Here is a 25275-nt window from a genome sequence, read left to right as displayed (position 1 = left end):
CTGCTGTGGGCCAGGCCCCAAGACAAAGGATCAGACAAATGCATTCACATCCTAAAGACTGATATTCTAATTAATTCCCTATCACCCTGAAAAAGTCAGGAATTACCATCCCATCCCCCTGGGGAAGTCACTACTCTCTAAGAAGGCCTGCTTTCAACTGACTTGCTTCACCATTTGTCCCCAATTTAATCCGTTTTACCTCAACTATTAATCTTACTGGTTAACTATAGTTATGGCCACCCCTTTTGCCCAATTACTTTGTGGGTTTCCAGTTTTCCCCCACCTTGAGCTCATCTCGCCCCATGATTTTGCTCTATAAAAGTCCCTGGAAAAGACAGAGTCCTTGGCAACCTGCTCTGGACCCCTTCTGTCTCTCTCATTCTCTCAATAAATATATTCTACTCTTAACCTCCATGGTTCCTAAAATTCATTCTTCGATTTTAGAGAACACGAACTTGTGGACATGTAGGTTGGGAGTTTCATTCACCATATCAGTACTTTTATGCTTCCTCCTCAAGACTGAGAGGAGAGATGTTCCTGATGAGCCTTGACAGCCCATCAGTTAAGATCTGGGGTTCTGGGTGGGTTAAGATGTTTCTTGAAGTTTATATAGCAGGTAGCCATTGTATTAGAAATCCTAAGAGAGGGGTCCAACCCATATTAGAAATATTTTCTATCCCTTTCTCTTTGGGATGTGTACCTTTAAAGCTGTCTCTTGAAAGAGACAACAACAGTAAGGTTCAACAACAGTATTAGTTCTAGGGAACAGGAAAGATTTTCAAGTCTATTATATTTGTTTTTTAAAAGAGGTAATAGAAATAAATATTCTAGTTAAAGAAAAATGTGTATCAAAATACACATGGGATTAGAAAAATTAAGGAAGCATTTACTGACTGGTGATTATTTGGTGATGTCAGTTAATCTACTATGCACATATTTACACTTAATTAGAAACTCTGAAGAGCCAAGCACCATGCAGTACACCTATACAGTGAGGCAGGAGGATCTCAAGTTTCAGTCCAGCCATAATGAATTTAGGGCCACCTGAACTATATAGAGACACTGTCTAAAAAAATAACAAAGTGAAAACAAAAACTGCAAAGTCTTTAGGGTATTATGCCGGAACACATTCTATTGATGTCATGTAGCACAAATAATAATGGGAGAAAATGTTCTTGGCAAATTACTTTTTAGCAGCCCTGATTCATCAAAACATATATTTTTACGCAAATGTTATAAAAAACTAAGTCTGAGTATAAGCTGATTTGCTAAGATTGGAATAGGCTTATTTCTTTCATTCTACCCCCTTAAAATTATGAGACCAACATTCAAACATCTGTTAAATCATAGCATCTGTTTCATATTTGGGATGCATCCCTACAAATTAGAAGAATGTTCTTTTTTAATCAGTTCCGATTTAATAAGGAATCCTTTTTTATGACTGAAAGAAACTGAAAGGACAAATTTATCTTTTTAGTACTCCTCACACCAAAATATCCCAAAGGTTCACACATTTCTAAAAAAAGGTTTAACAAAGATAAATACTACATAGTAAGTTTTATAATTTAATGCTGTTTCATATTTAAGTAACCATATGTATATTTGTATATGTGTACACGTGCATGTCTGCACACACACATTATATAACCAAAAAATGTAGAGGGCTCATACATTCATATTATCCAAGAAAAAGTTGTGTCTGTGAAACCAACTATCTTATAGTCTACATATTCTAGAAAATTCTTGACATCGGTCTGTTTACTAAGATTTCTCTTCCAAGGCACTGTCTGTCAGGTTACCAGGGCTTCAGTCTGAAGTAGTAATTCAGACTGACTCACACAGTTCTTTCTGGAGCTACTACTTGCTGTCTTCTTAAGTTTTTCTTAGAGTTCACTGGTTGTGTGTAGCCCTCCATTTGGGTCTGATTTTGCCTTACTTGAGAAGTGTGTCAGCTTAGCATCAGACAATAATGGGTTAGTTTGTTCCACTGTGTATGTACATTACTACTTTAGGTCTATTTTTTATATTTCTAATTTAGATCTGACTGAGTTTTAAAAGGATAAAGATAACAAATATTTAAAAGTCCCAAATCTTTAAGACATGAACTATCATAAAATTTAGAAATTTTAGCAAACAGCAAGTTCATCTTATTAAACTTGATAAATTACAAAGAATTTATTAAAGGGCAGTATTGCTATAGGCCGGTGAGTTAGTTAGAAATATTACAGGCAATGAGACAGGGCTAAGTACTCAAAGGGGCCAGTGCAGAAGCACAGATAACTTGAAATTGTGGGGGAGACAGATACCTCCAGCTATGGGCCAGACCTCAAGATAACAGATCAAACAAATGCACCCATAGCCTATGGATTGGTATTCTGGATAGTTCTCTGTCACTCTGAGGAAGCAGGAGTCACCATCCCAACCCCCATGGGAAGAATCACTGCTCTGTAAGATTGCCCGCTTTCCACATGACTTCCTTCCCCATTTGTCTCTAATTTAATCAATTTTACCTGAATTAATCTTATTGGTTAACCACAGTTCTGTCCCATCTACCTTGCAAGTTCCCAGTTTTCCCCACCTTGAACCCATCTCATCCCATGAAGTTCCTAGAAAGACAGTCTTAGGCAACCCTCTCGGGACTCTGCCTCTCTCAGATAGAAGCTTTTTTTCTCTCAATAAATATATTCTGCTCTTAACGTCCATTGTTCCTAAAATTCATTCTTTGATTTTGGAGAACACAAACTCATACCGGACATACTAGTAGGTGGGGAGTTTCCTTCCCCTGTATCAGTATCACTCATAACAGATCTGAGGAAACTCGAAGACAAGACAGAAAAATGAGAAAACAGAAAGTTTACTGGAAGAGGTTTAGAGTCCTTCTCTTTGTATTTCCTCATTTACTGTTTCTGCTGAGAAAAGGGCTTCGGTGCTCGTCTGGTGCAGAGGACTTTCCTTCCACACATCCCCCTGAGGCAGTCACAGCCTGGCAGGGAAAGCCACTGCTTCTGCCACCTCAGCAGCAGCTGCTTCAGGCACCTTCCTCCAGAATTCAGCCCCACCCTTTGGTGTGCAACAGCAGCATTTAACATCCAGGCCACATCAAACACACAGCTGACTAAAGCCATGAAATCAAACCTCAAAAACCCCAATTTAAAGGCAATGCCTTCTAGAGATATAAAGATAGTGGGAGGATCTGAAAAGCAGAAAACAATCTAGGCTACTCTTCCGTGCTCAGGCTGGGCTTACTTAACCAACCTGAGACTAACACAGATCTTATTTTAATATACTATCTGTGAAAAAGATTTTGCAATTTCACAGAGTAACCTTTTCCCATGCCTAATGATGTTTAGTGGCAAAATTTCTTTTTCTTAAAATAAAGGTTTACCCTCTCATATTTGAAAATTAGATATATTTTACAGTCAAAGATGAAATGGCACAGTTTAAGGAACACAATTATTGTGTGACTTCCATCTCTGAAGATCTTATCTCCATATATTCTTAGTAACTTGCCTCTGCCAGTTGAAAGAGTGCAGACTTCCCACAGCGTTTCACAGGTTCAGCACCACCCAACTTCGAAGTGTTTGAAGAGATCTATGTCGAAAACAATTCATATAAAGAATATTAACTTGCAATACCAGACTCTTTATCATTCATACATATTTAGGAATTCTCCTTGGTTTGTGAGAATATCATTGCTTCCAAGGACCAAATAACTTTAAACATGTCATACTTGGGATGATCACTTTGATAATCATTTTCTGCAGCTTAAAAAAAGAAAGAAAGAAAAAAAAGAACGAAAAAGAAGAAAAAAAAAAAAAAACAAAAAAACAAAAAACAGGTGTGGCCTGGAAGCCTATTCCAGGCTTTAAAGTTTAGGTCTGTAATCTTAAAGCAAGATGTATATTTGCATTCCTATTGGAGTACTAGTTCATCAACTGGCCAAATAAAGAAAGATTTAGAGTCATTTTGCACGAGATCTCTCTGGAAGGATAACAAGAAGTCCGGATTTTATTTTTTTTGAGAGTCCTTTATGTGTGTGTACAATGACAGAAGCTGGGGAAACTGAGAGGCTCTATATAAAACACGGACCCTGACTCTGAAAATATGAAGAAAACAAAGGAAAATTGTATAGGTAGAGACCTATGCTGACTCACTAGATGTAACATATTTTACCGTCACTGTAAATATTGTACACTGACTCAGTGACTTAAGGAATGAAATAATGAACACTGTGGTACGTTGCTCAGACATATACTGCACACTCTTCTGTAAAATGGATAAACACTGGGCACTGATAAAATAAATAGCACTGTGCTTTCTCATCTTTGAATGAAAGAGCCTTTTTTGATTTCTAGCTTCAGTAACAGCTGAGATGGACACGTTCTCTATTTTTTTTTTTTTTTTGTTTTGTTTTGTGACAGGATTTTGCTATACATTAATCTTCCTATCTCAGCCTATGAAGAGCTGAGAATGCAGATGAGCAGTTCCATACCCAGCAGGACACACACTCTTAAAGATATTCAAGAGTCCTAGAAAAGGTTCTGTCATTATTACAGTGGCTATTTTCTAAGTTTTTTTAAATGGTCTTTGTGCTTCTGAATTCTTCCTCATTTTCAAAAGAGCTATCTTTCAACTTAGTTTAGGAGGCAACCTTGCCTGGTGGCTATTCTTCATAGGTCACTCTCCTAGGTCCCACAGGGATTTTATGGAATCATCAGCTCAGGGAGAAACTGGGTGCTCTCCACTAGTGTAAACTCTCCCTACAACACCTGCTGAATACGAGGCCTTGATGGAACATATATTTAATAAGCTACAGAAGCCATCATAAAGGTTCTATGCTAAGAAAATTATGAGGACTCTCTCACTGTAGGTGCTATCAGTTTTAACAGAATCAATTCCCATTCATTTTTTTTTTCCTTAGATGACAATTTACAGAGTTCAACCTTTCTAAATTTTGGGTTATTTTCACTGATAAATACTATTACTACTTCTTCTAGACAAGTTGAATTCAATAACTCGCCTTATCACTAGAATAAAAGAAAACAAGCATATTAATATCACTGACTTAGTGACTTATGGAATGAAATACTGAACATAAATGCCAGTCCTTTAAACTGACATTGGACTGTACATTAGAAGAGAAATGGCCTTCTTGCCAGACAAACTTAACTTCAGTACTTCATGCTGTGTTGACTTACACAAATAATCTAGACTGTGAGTCTCATTTACTTATAACATACAAACAATACCTATGCCGTATTACATTGTGAGGATTAGTCTTCATGATAGTAAGGAAGACAATGCTCAGGTCATACATGCATTCGATTATGGTACAATTAGTACTGGTGACTTCTAACACAAAGCCTTAGAATTCCTAACACACTGAAGTTGAACAGAATTAAAAATTAAAATATCTGAGGATAATATTTATTAAATTCAGTGACTTGAAGACTACTAAACTTGTTGCAAAATCAGAACTTATTTAAGGACAGCAATTGGCTGGCACTGCCACACATGCTCCCTACTGTTTGTCTAGCTCTCTCACTGGCTCCCTCTGCTGTTGTTTTTGAGGGGTAGGTTTCTGCTCCTTGATTCTGTGTTTGCTCACCACCATATTATCTTTTGTTTGTTTGTTTTTGAGGATGGGTCTCATGGGTCACCCAAGCTGATTTTTTTAAATCATATTATCTTGTATCTAATGCAATGCATGGAATCCAAGAAGCTCAGTGAACAAACACAGACAACATAGATGTATTATCTAACTCCAGGTTAACACACAGCTGCCTGAGTGGAGGCACAGGACGGTTTCTAGGCTTTCAGGCGGAACTCATATATTCCGAAGAACAAATTTCCTCGTTGCCTCTGGGAGGATTTTTACCTATTTATAGGTGCAGGCTTCTCCATGCTGAAGACTGCAGGAAGCCTGACTTCGTGGGGAGGTTCAACATACCTCAGCAGTCCAACATTTCAGAATCTCCTAACTATAACATTTTCATGGAATGTCTTAGTGGTGAGATCTGTTCCTTAAAAATGTCTTTTGACTCCTTTTTAGAGTGGGGTAGTTGGTGGGAAATTGGACATATGTTAATTCTGATGGCCCAATCCCCATCTGGATTTCTCTAGAGCATGTGACATTGCTATCTTTCTTTTGGGAAACTCTTCCCTACAATTCTATTACTGCAGGACCCTACTTCTCAGGTCACTCTTTGTTATTGTCTTTTTCTGGTTGTTCTTCAGTAGCGTTCTTGTAAATGTTTATTCATGGCTATGTATTTTTCATTTTCTTATAACTGGACAGTGCTAAGCAATCTGTTAATTTCTCTATGGTCTCTATTTTGAGGATTGTGTACTGTTCAAATAAACAGTATTCACCCATACAGGTTAGCAAAACAATGGTGAAACAGTACACCAGCCACAGCAAAAGTGCTAAGAAAAATCATCACTCTGGATGGGAAGTGCTAACTTTAATGCTGCCTAAGGGACAGGAACACCCCAACAGGTGGTATAAATCAGAATCAACTTAGGTAATGGTGAAAGTCTTTTCCAATTATGAGGGGCATTATAAACATTGTAACTTGGGAGAAAATGACACATAATTGTTGAATTAATAAAATAATCAGAGAACAAATGAACAATATAAGGATGACTGATCTTAATTTTAAAGAAGTCTCAATGCTACCAATAAAACATATACTGTAGTATGTTTGCTGACTAGTCTCTGTGTAAGTATATGGTGTTTTTATCAAGTTAGTATTCTGTAAAATATTGAGCATTTCACCACAACAATGGAAGTTTTAAATCTGGACTTACTGTTCATATCCAATTGTGACCAAACTTCTAATTTTTTAAGATCATCGTGGTACTTGTACTGCCAAGGTAACCATCTCCTAAGGAAAGTTTTAATTTCCAATTTTATTTATCTAAATCATCTAGATTTACTGTGTCTTTAAAATAAATATATAATTATTTAATACACAGATATACTCCAGGTTTAAGAGTAAGTCACATAGCAGAGAAAGGAATATGTGGCTTTGTCATGGCCTTTAGACCTAAGAAGTAATGGGAAACAATAGCTCCCTTCCGGCATTATATTTAGTCATCAGTTTTCAGTGAACTAAATCTAAAAAGTGACTGATGTGTCACTCTACCTGTAAACAACGAAAGATGTAGATAGGAAGCTCATTCTGACTAACTTAATGAATCAGAGCCTGGGAATATAGAGTGATAGCAAATTGGTGGTCCCAGTTATATATGGATGAAATATGACTATCAATAAGAAATGGGAGACAGGCTGAAATGAGGCAGGAGGTAGTCTCTGCATTATATTTCCTTCCAGATCCTATAAAGCAGATATATTACTTTCTTCCCTTTAATATAAACATTCATAAGGAAGCATCAACAAAATGCGTTTTATTGAGTTTCATGGTTCCATACAGGTTCACTTGAATGGACTTTAAAATGATAAGATTTGATTAGAAGAAAAAAATACTCTTCTCAGTTTACAAACACAGAGACACAAATGCTTTATATAAAAGAAAAAAAATTCAACCTAAGGAAATGCTCAGGTCTTATTGTTTTCTAAAAAGTGTGTTTCTTGAATAAATGTATTACATAAATGACCTAATTTCTAAAGGAAGATATCTAAGTTTCTTCCTAAGATTTTTAAATAAAATTAACAGGAATGGTTTCTAAGCATCTTGCAAACCTAGTCTTAAAAATGATACAAAATGAAACACATTCTAAAAAAGTGAACTGTTTCCTAAATTATAAGAACATTTACTTCTCTCTAAACAGGTGATGATAGGGCCAGGACACCCCCTCCCCCTTAAAAGGGACAGGGATATACAGCAGTCCATTGGGTTATTTTCAAGTATGTAACCCACGTCTTCCTTTTATCTGCCCTTTCCCCTTGAGGCCACAGAGATATGAGAAAAGTAACAACAATAATAATGTAATAATTTGGGGGTGAAAAATAACTATAAGAGTGTTAATTTTTGCTGGTTTTTTCTTGCTTTGTTTCTTGAGACAGGGCCTCACTATGTAATTCAGGCTGGCCTTGAGCTCACTACGCATCCCAGGCTGGCCTTGAGCTCACGGCCAATGCTGCCTCAGTCTTCCAAGTGCTGGAATTAGAGGTGTGCACCACCACACTGGCTTTAGAACGTTTGTCTTAAACTGTGGTTCCCTAAAAGAACACTTGTAAATACAAATTCTAAGACCCAACCTCAGGCTTAATAAATCAAATTCTGGGAGTAGGACCCAGAAATCTGAGTTTGAATCAACTTTTTAGTTGAATTCTGATGTTTTTTAAACTTTGAGAACCTTTGCTGTAGCCTAATCAGAAAAAAAAAAAAGTCATAAGGTTTTGTTTTCTCAAAGGTGATGGTGTTTTATGAAATAATTGTAAGAGCTTTAGGAATATCATCTCAATAATTATAGCTTATTCTATCTCTACTGCAATATTTATGCTTTTGCAGACTTTAGTAGATGATTTTATTGGTTCATCTAGTTGGCTCTTATTTAGACTTAGGTAAACCAGTCCAATATTAGATTGAAAATATGGTCAGATTATAAGACATCAGATATTGAGACTTGGGGTTCTGTTTGACATATGAGAAAAAAAATGACTACTACATATATCGTTAGAGAACTATAAATTTCTCAATTGTAAGACACATAAAATTCACAATTAAATAATAACCTACTTTAATTTGCTTAAAAATCATGCAAAACATAGCTATGAAAAGCAGTATCCTGAGAGCTGGAGGGAAAGGATTACACTGAATTCTAAGGTGCAATAAAATTACACTTTTTTAAAGTATCACTTTATTTTGGTATTCCATCATCATACCTGTTTTAACCCTTTGAAACAATGAATAAGTTTTTACATTAACCATGTTAAGCTTCCTCAAAACCTACATACACTTCATGTCAAAAACCCAGAGTCCCTAGAGACAGGTGCTGTTGAGCTGTGGGGACAACACCGGAAGCGTCTAGAGACGTCTCCATTTATGAGTCTCTCCCAAGAAGGAAGTTCTTTTCTTCCGTAGGAGAAAAAAAGCTTAACAAAGAGACAAGGATCAAACCTTCTCCTCCTTTGAGGAGTCTACTGGGCATCAAGAACAAACTATTTCATTTAAGAGAGGCACAGAATCTCATTCGGCAGATGGCAGTTATTACATCATCAAACTGTTCCCTCAGAGATGCCTCAGGACTCTGGGGCCTTCTAATGAATCTGATGACGGCATCTCTTAAATAACACTTAATTAATCATGCTGTTAGACATGCACCAACTCCAGCCGAAATGTTCCATGCTGACATTTTACATTAGGTTCAATACTCTTAGTAGTTAATACATATGCAAATATCAGGTGTGTCAAAGATGAGCCATTATACCTTTGTAATATTCATGCTACACAGTGAAGAATTTAATCCAAAAGAATATAGGCAAATAAATTGTTTCAAAGGAAATGTTTCTGCCAAGTTAGATGGGCCTGGCTCAGACATCAATATTAAAAATAAATAATCAACACATCAAAATTCATTTTTAACCCCTGACGTTTACTAGAATCAAATAAGTTGGTAGCAACAGTGAAGAAAAACAAAAGGTGTTATGTAAAACTGTTTTCTCAAACAGTGAAAATAACAGCCTGTTTATCAGAATGGAAGATTATGATAAAAATCTTAATTTATTCTGATTCATCAAGCAACTTATTCTTTGCAAAGTGATAACATTATCTGTTTTTCTTAGTTTTACAGCAAGGCCCTCAGCATCTGTGATAGAGATGCCTAAATCATAAGTAGGTCAACTGATAGTACAAAGTCAGTGGCTGACACAACTGTCCCAAAAGGAAGCAGAATTAATATTGCTACTTTATTTTTTATATTTTTGACGTAAGAGCTGAAAGTAATTTTTTCTCATTTTCAAAGATGCTAGGTTTTCTCCTACCAAAAGGATATCATTTTAAAATGTTTATGCAGTACTCTGTATTCAAATGAATCAAAGTGATTCAATTCATCAATATTAAACAGAGTAGGCCTGCTTGTCATTTACTCTCAATCTTATAAAACATTGCTTAGTTTCTGATAATATACTTTTGGCTGGAATTAATAAAAAGGAAAAGGGAGAAAGACCTAAAGCAAGTGACATCTTCATAAACTACATACAATTTGTTATTCAAAATGAGGGTTGAGGTCAGGGCTTTTGTGGTAAGATCAAGCATATCAGGTTTTCCTCTTTAGCAATCTACCAAAAAAAAAAAAATACTTCACATACACGCGTGCGTGTGTGTGCATGCATGTGTGTGTGCGTGTGTGTGTGTGTGTGTGTGAATGCATGCACACGCACATGCAGTCTCTGGCTGGCAAACCAAAGAAATCCGGGATCCTGCAAGAACTGACTGGACTTAGACTATAATTAAACACTAATAAAAACACTAGTTGGAGCTACATCACATTGAAAGCTAAGTGCCGATGATTTAACAGATTTTATTTACCCCTGCATCTGTTTTGGGAAGAGTTATTCACGAATTATTGCATCTCATTTTGGTAGTGGAAACATTTAAAAAATTAAGATCCTCTGTTTTTCATGTTGTCAGTGGTTTTTCCAAGTTTTTAAACTAAAAACAAGGTAAGTTGAAATAAATTACTGGCAAGTGTCTATTCTGAATGAAACCTTAACAAATGCTTATAAAATGGGTATAAAATCTAGAGTTGATTTGGCTACAACTACACCAGTCAGCAAAAAGCCATGAATATTCTGTGTACTGAGTCAGTAATGGCAAGAGTCATGCCTAAAGTTCCCTGCACATCATTTAAACTCCATTTCAGCATTTCCTAAACTCAAGTTTCCTGACATTAATATGCATTAAAGGCAAGTAGGGGGCTGTTTACCTCTGCAAACTGAAACAAGGCCGATGCTTGACACTGTTTCGTAGGCGCATCAGGGTGGGATGTACTTGAAGATATCTGAAAGGAAACAAGTAATTTTTAATGTTCAAGGACATTTTCCTTATCAGGCTACTAGATTCTGCCATGTTTTTACTATAGAAACTGATGAAGATTAAGACATGAGTCATCACCTTGAATCCCTTTTAGAAGGAGTATAAATGATAATGCAAAACAAAGGCCCGGTCTAAAACAGATGGTTGGAAAGAAGAAAAAGAGTTAGGCTTGTCTGCCATGACCCTTGTAAGGAGATCGGGTATGTATCAAATAGCAGTTAAGGAGACCTGTTAAAATGAATTTCCTTGTTTCAATTACTTTTTAAAGATATATATTATTTAAAGCTGGAGGCTGTAAGTAAGGTCAGTCATTCTCTCTCCTTCCACCTAATTCCTTCCAAGCTGTTCTCTGCCAGAGGCAGCTGTGAAGCACCACAAGAGAAGCATACGGACATGGGTCCTGGTACTTGAGACTACACCTTAGCTCTGCTGCATGACCTTGGCAGCTGAGCAAAACTTTTTGAGATTTATTTTTCCCAAATGTAAATTGCTATTTCTCATTTTATAAAATTATGATGAGAAAAAAATAAGCCTACTAGACAATACAAGAACCTTAATCCTAACACTAAAATTAAAAAGGCATTCTTCAGGAAAGTGACTTCTAGAAAAATTAGAAAAACTATGGACCATGTAGTAATACAGTATCAGAGAGATATTTAGGGATGACAAAAAATTATTAGTAAAACCAAAATATTGATTTTATTTACTGCTGACATCATTTGGAAAATTTTAATTATTTCTTTTGAATTAGACAAATAATCATTCTTAGAATAGCAAATTATAAACAAATCATCATGAAGAGAAATTTGACCAAGTGATTTGAAGATATTTAAGAGTGAAATTAAAGGGGCTATGTGCCTGTAATGCTAGGACTCTGGGAGGGAGGATTATAATTTTGAACCCGGATTGACAACTCAGTGTTTTAGGAAAACTCTGCCTCAAAATAAAAATTTCAAAAAGGGGAATGGGGTAGGGATGGAGCTCAATTCCCAGTGCCATGAATTTAAAAAAAAAAAAAAAGTGGAATTGCATTAGTCTACTTGTTCAAACTGCATACATACACAGTAATTTCCTGAGGATATCATATGCAGCTATTAAAGTGTACACATATGTACCCAGGGGAATTTTCCCGAAGTACTAGGAAGTATAAACTGGGAAGGTCTTCCTTCAGATATTCCCACTAAGCCTCCACAAAAGAAACAATAAAACAACAAATGTAAAAAATTGCACGTCATGGCAGATTTCACATAGAGGCAGAAAGAGCCAGATTATGAATATTGTGAGTAAATACATAGTGTGAGATTCTGGTGCTATCATCAAGGCATTTGGGAATACTGTAAACAGTCTCAAAGGACTGGCCTAATGTGCCAGGACCAAAAAATCCAATACTAAAAACACGATCCTCATTATAAAACTGTGAGAGATGGGCAAATGCTACGAAGGCAGACACAGAAAGAGAATATATACAGTGACAGACAATTCAAGTAAGCAAGAGGAGACCAGGTGGTCTAAGCTTTAAAAAAAGAAAGTCATGAGAGCTCATATAGAGTTCCAGGACGAGCAAAGGTATTTTGGGAAGTGTTTCAACCTCTGATATCAAGGATAACTACATTAATCTCTGAACCAGTTCTAAGAGGCATACTGAGGTGAACAGGTCTGTCCTGTACCAAAAGACTTTCTACAACTGCTACGTCATGCTATAGTTACAAGAAAGAGAGGAGGGAAATGTACTTTTCATAAAAAGAAATGAATAGGCAACAGCTATGTGCCAATTCTGTCTCCCTATGTATCAAACAAATATGTAATAAATATCTAATAATTCATTTGTATCCTAGGTTGCAGTGCAGAAATATTTAGTATAATTTAATAACAAGATTTCACACACAGTTATTCCTTAGTTAAGAACTTTGGAATTCTAAGTAATCTTTTCTAAGATTTGACTATTTTCTGATGTATGGCTAACTGAGCTAAGTTGAATTCTTCATTGTCCTGTCATCAGCTCAAATTTAAGCTTCCTTTACAATTCCCTCAAGATTAGGAAAAAACTACGATACCTCGGCAAACTGAAACAATGGTGACTTCTGACGCAATTCAGGAGATTCGGAAATGTCAGGCCTGCAAGCACCAGAGGATATCTGAAACAGAGAAAGGTGGATGAGGCATCCCGGGAAGAGCTTCTGAAAGGCAGCAGAAGGCAAATGCCACCTAAAAAATTTAATCTTAACAAAACAATGGCTTGTTTCTAGGCTGAAGCAAAACTGTAACAAAAATACAAGTGACTAATGCCAAAAAAAAAGTGATGGACAGTACCTTCCTTAAAGAAAATGTCTACAAAGATGTAATTTTATCATTTGGCTTTCTGCCACGACACCGAAAGTGTTCAGCCTGGCTATTAAACATGGCGAGACCTGACAGTACTCTTCTGAGAACATAAAACTAAATTCAAATTCTTGTTATCAGGGTTTTCATGTACTTATAACACAAGTCCTAATCTCAAGAAGGACTTATTTACTTAAGAGCAATTTCTCTTGTATTATGTATTTTCTATTATTTACTGTTTATGTCTTGTTTGCTACTGGGTAAATATTTAGCCTATCGTAATTATATCTTAATTATTTACAACAGTCATTAAGACAGAACTTTAAAAAATTCTATTAATCAAGTCTTCTCAGGATAGAATATACATTTCCTCCTTTATCTCCACACGTAGAACTAGCCCATTTCTGTATTTGGATGACATAATCACTTAGTTAACTGTCATACAAAAGACACAGGAGGCACAAAATATTACAAAGTCAAAGATTTAATTAACTTTCTGATTCAATAATCTCTCATTTTACAGATGGAGGAATTTAGGACCAGAGAACTAGGTGACGCCCTCCCTACTAGTCAGTGGTACAAATACAAAAGTAAGTATTTGTTTATGGACATCCAGGTCCAGGAGTTTTGTACCACTCTCTGGGACAATGTAGATATTTAATAAGTATATGTTAAATGAACTAATGAAAGTGGACAACAGGTTTTCTAAATCCCAAATCAGTATGTTGTTTCCCTACTTTTCTGAATGATGAAGTTGGACTGTCTGCAGGGAAATAGCTGTCTTTCATTTTGCTAAAACCACATTTAAATAACTTGTTTTCTAACTAAAAGTATCCATGCAAATTCTTGAAAAGGAGAAGAAATACTCCTACAATGTTATTTACCAAATACAAGCTAATAGGATTGAGCTGTAAATATGTATCCTCGGTTATATATGTAGATAATGTTTTCATGAAAATAAATATTGCAGTATAGTATGAATGCTCATTTTTAAGCCTTTTAATTTTAATAGCTATATGTGATTTTATCAGGTGGCTGAATTCTACAGGAGGAGTTGCCAGTTATGCTCCTGAAAACAGTTCTCAGTTGAACTTTCATTAAGCACTGGGGATGTGTTTTTCTAGCAATGTCATAGGTCACTGAATGGGAGCAAGCATTTAAAATTTTAATTGTCATCTCTGGATTCTTAATGACCAGCTTTTCATAGTGACAAGCATCACAGATAAGGTACAGAATCTTTAATTAATTTGCTACCTGAAGTTTGGCTGCAAAACTTGACTCCCTTGTTGTCACTTGGCTATTTGGTGTGTTATGCCAAATGCCCTACGATGGACACACAAAATGCACTCAAAGGAATGTTAACAAATCCTGAAATTAGAAGACACAAAGGTTTGGACAGTCCTTTGTTGGAAAAAAAATCTTTATAATTTATATCACTTCCTTGGTTTATAAAGAAATCCTATGTGTTTGGCTCCTAGATATTTTGGTAAATAATCAAAATATGACTTACAATCCAGGTTGGAACTGAATGAAAAAGATAAAATGTCTTTATAAAAATTTAATAAAAGAGGTTGTACATGTATCAAATTTATGCAAGATATTTGGAATAAAATATTATTTAAGGTAAATGCACTGCATAAATGCTGTGTAAATAGTTATACACTGCTTTATGAGAGGGATGTGTTCTAAGAACTGCACTGTTGAATGATCTCACCATTAGGCAGCCATCGTAGAGCATATTTACACAGATGAGGATAGCTACAACCTTACGTGACCATAGTACAGAAGCAGTCTGTTGCTGATTGGAATGTTACTAGATCATTATGCAGTGCATGACCGTATTTCTTATTTCAGATGTTATTAAGTGTGAGAAGTACCATTTGTGATGAAGTAAACTGCCCCACGGTTAAGAGTGCAGATTATTTAGCCACAATAATGTATCATGTCGTGAAATTTGAATGAAAGATACAGATATAAGTAACTATCAAGGCCTCTCCAATCCTGCTTATGAAAGGGATCTGTAACAGTGTGTCTGTGCTCACCGGCACCTGAGAGAGCAGAGGGGTATCTTCTGACAGACTTGATTCTCTCCATGTGTGTAGGAATACAAAGAGGCTCAGGGACCTGGCCACGAAGTCCAATGGCTTATGGAACATGTATGGAATCACTAAAGCTTCTGATTCTAGTGGACTATGTTCATCCTCAAAATCTGGCTACTTACTACTCTAAAGAAGCACAGATTTAGCATGTATCTTCAGTGTTGTATGACAGCAGCACAAAATTAAGAGCCAGGAGGGCAGGGATCTACTAAGCTATATAGTTACCTGACTTGGTTACCTGATTCTCTAATTCACAGCACAATAAAGTTAGCAAATCAGGAGGGGCAAAAAAAGGGGCCAAAAGTGGGAACAATAATAAAGGTTATAGCTGGGTGTGGTCAGTGCATACCAGTAATCACAGCACTGGGGAGGCTGAGGCAGAAGGATCACGGAGGCCAGCCTATGCTACATAATGAGTTCAAGGTTGCCTTGCACTACATGACAAGACTCTTTTTCAAAACAAAACTAAAACCAAAAAAAGAGTTTAAAAGGGAACAAACAACGTGAGTAGTAGGACTAGACAAGACAGAAGAAGAAGAAACAAACAGTATAAAGACCATATACAAATGTTTCATAAAGCAAAGTAGCTTATCTAAACAAATTAAGGTAGGGAAAGAATCCCAAAATTTCTCCTAAAGGCATCCATTCAATGCAGTAATTATTTGTAACTGATTCTAAACTGTCAGGAATAACTAGGATATATAGTTTTATAAAGAAGGTAGAAATGAATTTGAAACAGGTTAGATAAATTTCTGTCTAAAAATCTGAAAATGTAAAAATGGTTCAATGACATAGCAAATTTCATTTGACTGCTTAATAAATAAGCCATTCAATAAAGATATGTATATTTGTGCATGCAATGTACACATTTGTTAAGAAATACAGAATTCTATCTATATGAAACAAGAATTTTTTTTTCTGCAAAAGCCTACCTCAACACTACCATTAGTCAAAGGGCCCTAGACTTAGTGAAATATATAAAATATTGTGCTGTGCTATACTACCTTGCTGTGTTCAAAATACATTAAATTTCTTATTTTTATAAGGTGGATTATGCATCAATTTCTCAACATTCATTCCTATGTTAAAGGCAGCTTACTTCATAAAAATAACATAATATAGCAAGTCAACCATATTTTTTCCTTAACAGAGGAAGAAAAGATACTAAATACACAGTGGTTAAGTAAATGGAGGGAGCACAAAAAGTTATTTCTAGAAATAGTCTGTGAAGTAACTCATAAAGCCACTAGGTGTTGCTATATCCCCAAAAACGAAAATAGCTGAAGGAATTTTTTGCTAACCACATATTCAACTTTCTTTAAACTAAAAATTCCCTTTGATTTAACTATAATTTTCAATAACCAAGGAAGGGAACTGATTAGTATAATTAAGAATTATGATGAAGTAATTTTTTTCCACAGGAACAATTCACATTGTGAAAATTCTAGACATAGAGAACTGATCTCAGCCTCTTCATATAAAATAATATCAAGCCAGTTACATACCCTAAGTGACAGGGGAAGCCACAGATTATCAAGAACCTATTCCTACTTGCAAGGCTCAAGACTCACAGTTACACACAGGACATGCACTCCTTGTGGCTCAGTTACATATTTATACTCTTGTTAATTCAAACAAATTTGTTACTCACTCATTCAATAAACACTTATTATGTACCAGCCATGGAGAATGCTACTTTTCAGCTCAAATTCCACTCATGTCTAGTATATGGTGGGAAATGAAACGATGACACTGAACTTAGGCTCCTTGCCTAATGTACCTGCCCCTTAGGCTCCTTGCAATTCAAACACAGATGACAGTTACATTATCTAAATGCTAACACAGGAATATTACAGGGTCCTCAGAAGAGAGAAATAAATGTCAATTTGTGGGTGGAAAACAATCAGGTAATATCTGAGCTATCCCTAGGAGGAAAGCCAGAGTAAGTGTGAAAATGACATAATAGTAGCAGGTGGTAAAATATGTAAGCAAATACGTGGCCTGGGTTTTTGAGAAACTGACTTTGCCAGTATGGGTAAAGAATAAGATACAATGACCCTGACGTGGGAGAGAAATCAGACTGACAGGAACTGGAATTCTATGGTTAACAAGGCTGAAAATTAGGCTGGAGGAAATGGCGCTAAGATTTCTAGTCAGAGGACCAGCATGATGAGAGATGCAGTTAGATAATTATGTCAGAGGTGTGAGGATGACCTGGGCTGGGGAGTGACTAGAGATAGGAGACCAATTAGAAGGCCGAGGAAATAAAGCGGCAGAGAAGTCAGGCCCCAATTAAATCAGAGCCAGTACTTGCTAGCCCTTGGTAACTGTCTGGAAGGATGTTAGAGCAGAGGGGAAGCGTCCCACAAAGCCACTGTCTCTAAAATAAGTCACACTGAATGCGAGGATCTGAAAGAAGGGAGGAGGCTTGGTCTGGGGCAGGGAGTGACTTTCAGGAGAAGAGACAGTTTGGGGGTGACAGATGCCATCTGAGGATTCCAGGAGAATCTGAGACCCAAACACTACACCTGGGTATCTGACACTGCAGTACACTACATTTAGAAAGGTCTTGGGCTACTGTGGGGAGCAAGTTGAACACACCCAGAGATTGCTCTCTCTTAAATTAGAGTATGTGTGCCTTATTAATTGCTTTTCTTGTCGCTGAAACAAAATACCCAATGCCCACAAATTAAAGCAGAAAGGTTATTTTGGCTCACAGTTTATAGAGGATTCAATCCCAAGTTGAATGACTCTAAGTCAGATGGGCGTAACAGAGGAGAAACAGCAGCCACGGCAAGGCAGGCAAAGTAGAAGACACCAGCACCAGCACCAGCACCAGCACCAGCACCAGCACCAGCACCAGCACCAGAAGCAGCAGAAGCAGCAGCGCCTGTCTTCCATTTTCCCCCTTTTCTACTAGGACTATAATCCTTTTGAGTGGTGTCATCCACACCCAGGGCAGGGCTTCTATTTTCAGTAAATCTATTCTGCCACTCAGAATTTGTAAACTCCAATCAATGGACTACTTTACACCCTTAATCTCAATATCGTACACTCTACATCTACCCAGCCCTAGAGAGCTCCCCTAACCAGTGTGTGTGTGTGTGGGGGGGCAACTATATACAAACCATAGCAATGTATTAAGTCACCCACCTAAAAGAATAGACCTTTTTTTTACTCAAGAGCATTAGACCTACGAAGTGTGGACTTGACTCCATGGGTAAAATTTGCCTACCATGATAATCATGCGGGAACACAACAGTACTAACAGAGTCCTGACAGTCTCCCAGCCAGTTCTACAAATGACTGCAGACAACTAACAGCATCTTTCTGCCTCAGTTCTTCATCTGTTTAAGCAGGACACAATGCATTCTTGCTGCCTTCACAGGACAATGTGAGAAAAGAAAGAGCAAAGTATATATAAACATTTAATATAGAAATCAGCAACAATAACTTTCTCTTGGCAGTTAGGCCTCTTTCACGCTCTGTCTACCTTCTCATCACAGCACTCTTGCTGATGACCACTTTCCACAGCGCCCCTTCCCATCATCTCTGAGAGATCAAGGAATAAGCTTATCAACGCAGCCTGGAACTCACAAAGGACTTCAGACTGTTAATCAGGCTGCAGAAAAGTATGGAATGCTCTAGCCTTTAAACTCCACTGCTGAGAGAAAGAGGAGGCTAGGTGCTACGGGTGGAGAGGCAGCTTCCGCTAAAAGGGGCAGTGACCAGTGACATGAAATGGGGGAGCCTCTAAATGCCTAGGAAAAAGAGTGCAGAGTACCCATTTCCTTTTCAATATAGAACTCAGTATATTTCTTCACAAAATGTGTTTAAAAGCTATAAATTTGTGAGAAGGAAATAAAAGGTTTGATGGGAATAGGGCTATGAGCTACAAGTGCGGAGTCAGGGAATCAGTGGATTAAGTATTCTAAAGTAGTCAAACACAGTGGCCTAAGATAGGCATACATCCTACTAAATTGTACTGGGGCAGGAAAGTTCTTCTCATTTCACTCATGTCAGAAATTCTAACAAAAACGGTAAACTAAAAGTAAACTATAACAAAAAGGTAAAAATTATTTTTACTTTAAGTTCACTTACATAAGTCAATATTTGTTTTAATTTTGAAACTGCCTTTAAGTTGTGTATGTAAATCATTCATTCTACAAATATTCAACTGCTTTATCACTGGCCTGTGGAGTAATCACTGTGACTATCTCATCAGATTTCTGGCTGTCTCATCATTTAGTGGAAAACGCATGGCCTTAAATCCTAGTTAGGACTTCCGTGCTCTATGATCTTGGAGAATGAGGACATAATAAACCATAAACTGACAGCATAAGGTCCTTGGGAAGAAGAATAAGATTATCAGTGAGAACACTGCCTAGTGCTGAAAGCACTCACGACATGTGTCTGTTTGCCTGTTTGTGCTTCAGCAAAGGTACAGTCAGCACAGCATATCACAGTGGTGACCCCAGAACCGTGGGGCAAGCAGAACTCAAACCACACAGCCGCTGGATGCTACATGAAGACTGGGCTCAAATCTCAGTTCTGCCACTTTGTAGCTGCATCATCACGGGTAGTTTACCTAACCCTCTTCGGTCTGTTTCCTTACTGGATGATTTAAAATTTACTTATACGGTAGAAAAGATGTAATTCATAACTCATTGTTAGGAGGAGTAAGTCACTCTTACATAGTACACTTGAAAACAGCGCTTTCAATAGAAGCAGAGCTCAAGGAAGGTTAATTGTAATAACTACTCTGCAGGCAAGTGAGAAACACTGCACTATTTAAATCTTGTCTTTGTTCCTGATCTGAAGTTGCTTACAGTCTCGCAGCATTAGTACTTAGACAAAGTACAATGAGAAAAAATTTTAAAGTATAAGACCTTCGTTATAGAGTTCATAAAATATAAAACTAAATATAATCAAGTGCAATAATGTATTAAGGATTGGGAAGAGGCGGAATCTAATTTAGCTCAAGAAATCATAAAGGCCTTCCTGAAAGAAGTGAAAGATATTACAAACTTAGGAAACAAAATACATTATTTTCAAATTTCAATCACATGGAAACTTGGACATAAGACTTTTAAAAACAATTTTCATTAGGCAAATAGTGGTCAACAAATGAAAATCAGTGCAATTCTCCTTGAAGCTAAAAGTCCAGGTGAAGAATTTGTTACTTCTAAAAACTGGAACCTCAAGACACTCTTTGCCACATGGAAGCAGAGTTTGTTCCTTAAGTGCTGCACATATAGAAAGGATTTGATAAAATTCTGTACATGTTCACTTTTTATGTAACATGACCTTATTCCAAAGAGGTCCACAAAGGAGGAATGATGCAATTGGCTAGGACCTTCTTCACTAATTTTGATGCTAATTAGCAACTCTGTTGAACTGCTGAAGTTGTACTTCCTATATTTCTATTTCCCAGATACCAAATAGCTATCTCCTTCTTACGCACCTGGTGATAAAATGAATTACAAATATAAAGGCTTCCACGGACAAGGACTGTGTCTGCAGTGCATGCCATGCACATGCTGCCAGTGAGATACCTTACAGCCTGTGGATGCAATGCCTAATGTAATGCAAGCTTCAAAGTATGAAGTGCTTAGAATAACTTGTGGTAATAATATTATATCTACAAGAATTCTTTTCAGGACAGTTAAAAGTGCTTTATTTAATTAATCTGTATAGTGGTCTTGGGAGTTATATGAGCACAAATATTATTATTAGCTCCAAATTCACAGCTAGAAGGTAAAGCAAAAAAGTGCTTATCAAAATTTTAATGTTTTATCTGTTCCTCAAAACACAGGCTTTCTAAAAATCAAAAATTCAAAGTCTATGGCACTTCCATACACTGAAAAGTTTGGTTTCAGTCATTCAACTGAACAGACACTGATCTCTCAAAACTTTATCAGCAGCTATGATTACTCCATCTAACTTATCTTATTTTCCATCTCCCCCAAAACATCCTTTCTTCTGTTGAGCCAAAATCATTTTCTGTTGCTCACAGTTTAAATTGCTTATATCAAAACTATGTCTTAAAAGGCAGTAGCAGACCTTTCTAATGAAAAACCCAACATGTAAAACTTTAAGGTGGTGGGGAAGAGAAAAACAGATTCTCCTTTCCTTTATCTAACATCTAGAAATTCTACAGATGCTGATTTATTATATAATTATACTGGAAAGCTAACAAGAACAGTGAAAGATGTTGGGTATGAAACATCATTATAATCTAACCTATCAAGAGCCATAGTGCCAACTTACACAATACAATGCATTCTTAGCCATCATGTGAGTTGGACTCTGTTAAAAGGCTAAGTACATGTTATTTTAACATTTGCCTTTGGAACCTGCTTACAATACTCTAAACTCAAGTAAGTTAATCTGATTATCATTAGGCAGCAATATGCATTAGAAAGTGAAATGATGCCTGACAATGTTGTTAGGAAATACAAACATAATAAAGAGAATGCCATGGAAGAACGTGATGTGTATTTTTTTGGTTAAAGATTAGTCAACAACTGTGGATCCCAGATATAAACTATAAATAATAAAAGCCTTATATTACGTGTAGCCTATATATCTGAATAGGCTAAAACTGTAATCTATATAACATACCTGTAATTTTTCAAAAAAAAGTAAAAAATACAGATCTGCAATAATATTGAGCTGCTATCTTTTCCTAAACTGCTATTCTGGTTGAGAACTGAAAATTTCCATATCAAAGACTTGAATGTAGTAAAATAATACAATCTTTAATGGTTAATGACTGGCCTCTGTTAAGTGAGCCTAGAAAACAGAAGATTTTACAAATGCCAACAAGCTACATGTGGTTAACTGCCCACCAAAGTCACAGCTATAAATGTTTAGTAATAGCAGTCCAATAAGTAGATTATGAAACCAAGGTCTTAAGGGCCCAAATATCTTTCCTTTTACATTTTAAACAATAAAGCAATCTTGCAGTGCCATGTTTCCAGATATTCAAAGTAGGAGTTTACAATTATGTGAATACTAAAGATCAGCAGTTTCATGTTCTTACTATCATCTTGCCCCTAGACAGTCTAAATGGGATATTATAAAGCAGGAAATGTTTTGAATAGAGTGAATGAATTAGAGGATGTAGTCTACACACCCGTCACATGGTCATGGTAAATGTTAATTATCTGTACATTGCATTCCCTACTCCTAGATTTAGAGAAGCTCAAAATCTGTGTTAGATTTTTGTTTGTATCCTCTTGGATTTATTTACACAATTTCTGTTACCCTCAGCACACCAAAAGCAAAGACAGAGCACAATGGAAAAAACTGTCAGGGAAGTCAGTGCATGACCTATAAAATCAGTGGAGCTGCAGAAATGATACTAGGAACAAACACAAATGTCTGGGTTCTGAAGCCCAGCATGAGGAGGTGGAGAGGAGTGAGAGATTGGCTTACCTCTGGTGTGCCAAGAGCATGTTCTCCAGCCAACAGCAGCATGCTCAGACCTCCCATTTGAGTAGGATCTAAACAAGTCAAAAATACATGAATCACCAACTTATCAGTATGAAGTATGCATAATCCACAAAGAGCCAAAAAAACTATTCAGAAGGACAGAAATCGAACAGAACCACATGTAACTTTAATGGAAATCTTTCAAAACTCTTTACATCAAATAAACTGGCATATATATACTTAGTGCTTATACTTTTGTGAGCTTTGCAATACCACTGTTGTCGCAGCATTCCAAAAGAGTGTTTTCTTCAATGCCACAGCCGTTCATAACACGAATGATCTCTGAACCTGAAGTTTTCATGCAGTTTAGATGGGACTGCTTTTAAGCAAAAGGATACTTGTGTTTATCTTTTAAAAAGAATGAGGTTGTTAATCTCAAATTTTGTGTACACAGGAAAATAAATGTATATTGAAGGAGTCTCTTTACAATTGCAAGCAAGACTAATAAAGAAGCAGGAAAACAGAAAACTAGAGAAGAAAGGGAACTTTTTTCAAATTGGCCTCCAAAACCTAGTAGTTTTTTTTCAATAATACTTCTTTAAATTTTTAAAATAAATTTAAATAATGTGATGCGCTTCAGACATTTTAAATCTTAGGGGAAGTCAGACTCTTGCTCATAATAACTTCAGAATTTAAAATAACTTTCTTCATGTTACCTAAGATCTTTGTTCTCTTTCTTTCAATAACCAACAGAAAGACAAAAACAGCAAAGTGGTAACTAAACAAAGAAAGTGTAACAACTAATAGGACACTTACATTCTTTAAGGTTGTTTAAATAAATGAAAATTCAGCACTGCAATGAAAGAACATGTGCAAAAATGCCTCAGTGTCTGTCCTAGTGTACACAGGACAATAAATGCATATTTAAGGAGTCTCTTTATAATTGAAAACAAGGATTGTTCAGTTGTAATGTCTGAAGATACTCAGTTGTTTTCCTTTCTTAATATTAAAAGTATGACCTCTTATATAACCTATTTTAAGAATTCATGAGGCAAATTTGATATTCTATGTATATATTTTTAAGAATTTCAAAAAGGTTCTGAGGTGGAAGTTAAACATAAAGAAAGAAATAGATGGATGGATGAAGGTTATGAGTTTACTAAAGGCAAAGATACACCACATGATTAGTTGTATAAGTAGTTCAATGTTGGAAGACAATGAATTAGTAAGACACACTTTATAAGCAATTATGGGCTGAATTAATGAAATAACATTCTTGAGTGTTATGATTCCAATTTTAATTAAGCATTAAGTTTAAGAATTATTGTGACTGCTAAATATATACTTATATGTATTTAAAAATAAAAAATGATGGGGAAATTAACTAAGCAGGAACTAAAAGTTTAGTTTTGCTCTTTGACTCTGACATGTAGCTATCATCCTAGAAACCAGAGGGACTGGATGAGAGCTAGCTTTCTTTCTTTTTCTTTTTTCGGTACCTGGGATCAAACTTACAACCTCACACCTGCCAGGCAGGTACTTATGCTACTGAGCTAAATCCCTGGGTGGGACAGCTTTCTTAAGATGTAAGTTTGTTAGTTCAAATTATAAAGGAAAATAGAAATATGATTATATGATATCTTAAGTTATATACCAATGTGACTACAAAAATCAGTCCAAGAAATTAGCATTGTTTTAGAACTGTTAAAAATATATTCATATACATAATATACTTTCATACTTTTCCTTTACTGGGAAAGTATACTAAACTGTACTAAAATATACTAAAACTTACATTTGATGACTATTCTGAAATATAAAAATATCAAGTGACAAGGACCACAGAGCAAACCAAACTAAACCAAACCAAACCAAACCAGAGATTGCATATTGAGAAAAACTTCAAAACAGACCTTCATAATACTGCTGGTATCTTTAGATTTGAGACAGCTAAACACCAAGTTTAAACTAAAGGCAATTAATTCACTTTCACTTTGTAGAAAAAGTATTAGACATCTCCACTATATACAAGCTGAAGAATATGTCTGATTATAGATTTCTGAAATATGACACAGAACATTACATAATGACTTAAATTCTATAACACTTGGAAACTGTTTTTTTTCTTTCCTGTACTTTTCTTTAAAGAGCATTGTTTTTAAAAGTTGACCTATAAACATATTGGTTGAAGTCTAGGTTCTACTTTCATTTTATAGATGAAATGTAGATTAAAAAAGTGTCAGAAGCAAGATTATAAAAAAGATATTTTTATAGCCTTCTGTAGTTTACCTATAATTATTACCTAGTGTACAAACAGCTGTATACAAAATACCCTACATATACTAACCTAGATTTAGAATTGAAAGAAACAAAGCAAGAGATACTAAATGATGATCAAAAAAAGGAATTCAGTTAAA

General features: G+C 36.0%; 1 protein-coding gene across 7 annotated transcripts in view; it reads right to left on the bottom strand.

Moving 5' to 3' along the window:
* The window catches only part of Bbx (BBX high mobility group box domain containing), a 220786-nt gene that overhangs the window by 54583 nt on the left and 140928 nt on the right, over positions 1-25275 (bottom strand). For 4 of the 7 annotated variants that reach the window (XM_063224901.1, XM_063224902.1, XM_063224900.1 and 1 more), the window contains 4 exons: positions 22862-22929; positions 13058-13138; positions 10894-10968; positions 3511-3591 (listed from right to left, as the gene is read on the bottom strand). In XM_063224901.1, coding sequence (XP_063080971.1) covers positions 3511-3591; positions 10894-10968; positions 13058-13138; positions 22862-22929 — 305 coding nt within the window. The remainder of the gene's footprint in view (positions 1-3510; positions 3592-10893; positions 10969-13057; positions 13139-22861; positions 22930-25275) is intronic. The other 3 variants (XM_063224896.1, XM_063224897.1, XM_063224899.1) reach the window with 3 other exon arrangements.

Source organism: Cavia porcellus, unplaced genomic scaffold (genome assembly GCF_034190915.1).
Source record: "Cavia porcellus strain 051 isolate PalLab524CR breed Dunkin Hartley unplaced genomic scaffold, mCavPor4.1 scaffold_15, whole genome shotgun sequence".
Classification (NCBI taxonomy): domain Eukaryota; kingdom Metazoa; phylum Chordata; class Mammalia; order Rodentia; family Caviidae; genus Cavia; species Cavia porcellus.
Note: the sequence above shows the minus strand (reverse complement) of the source record. Positions and strands in the feature narration are given on the sequence as shown.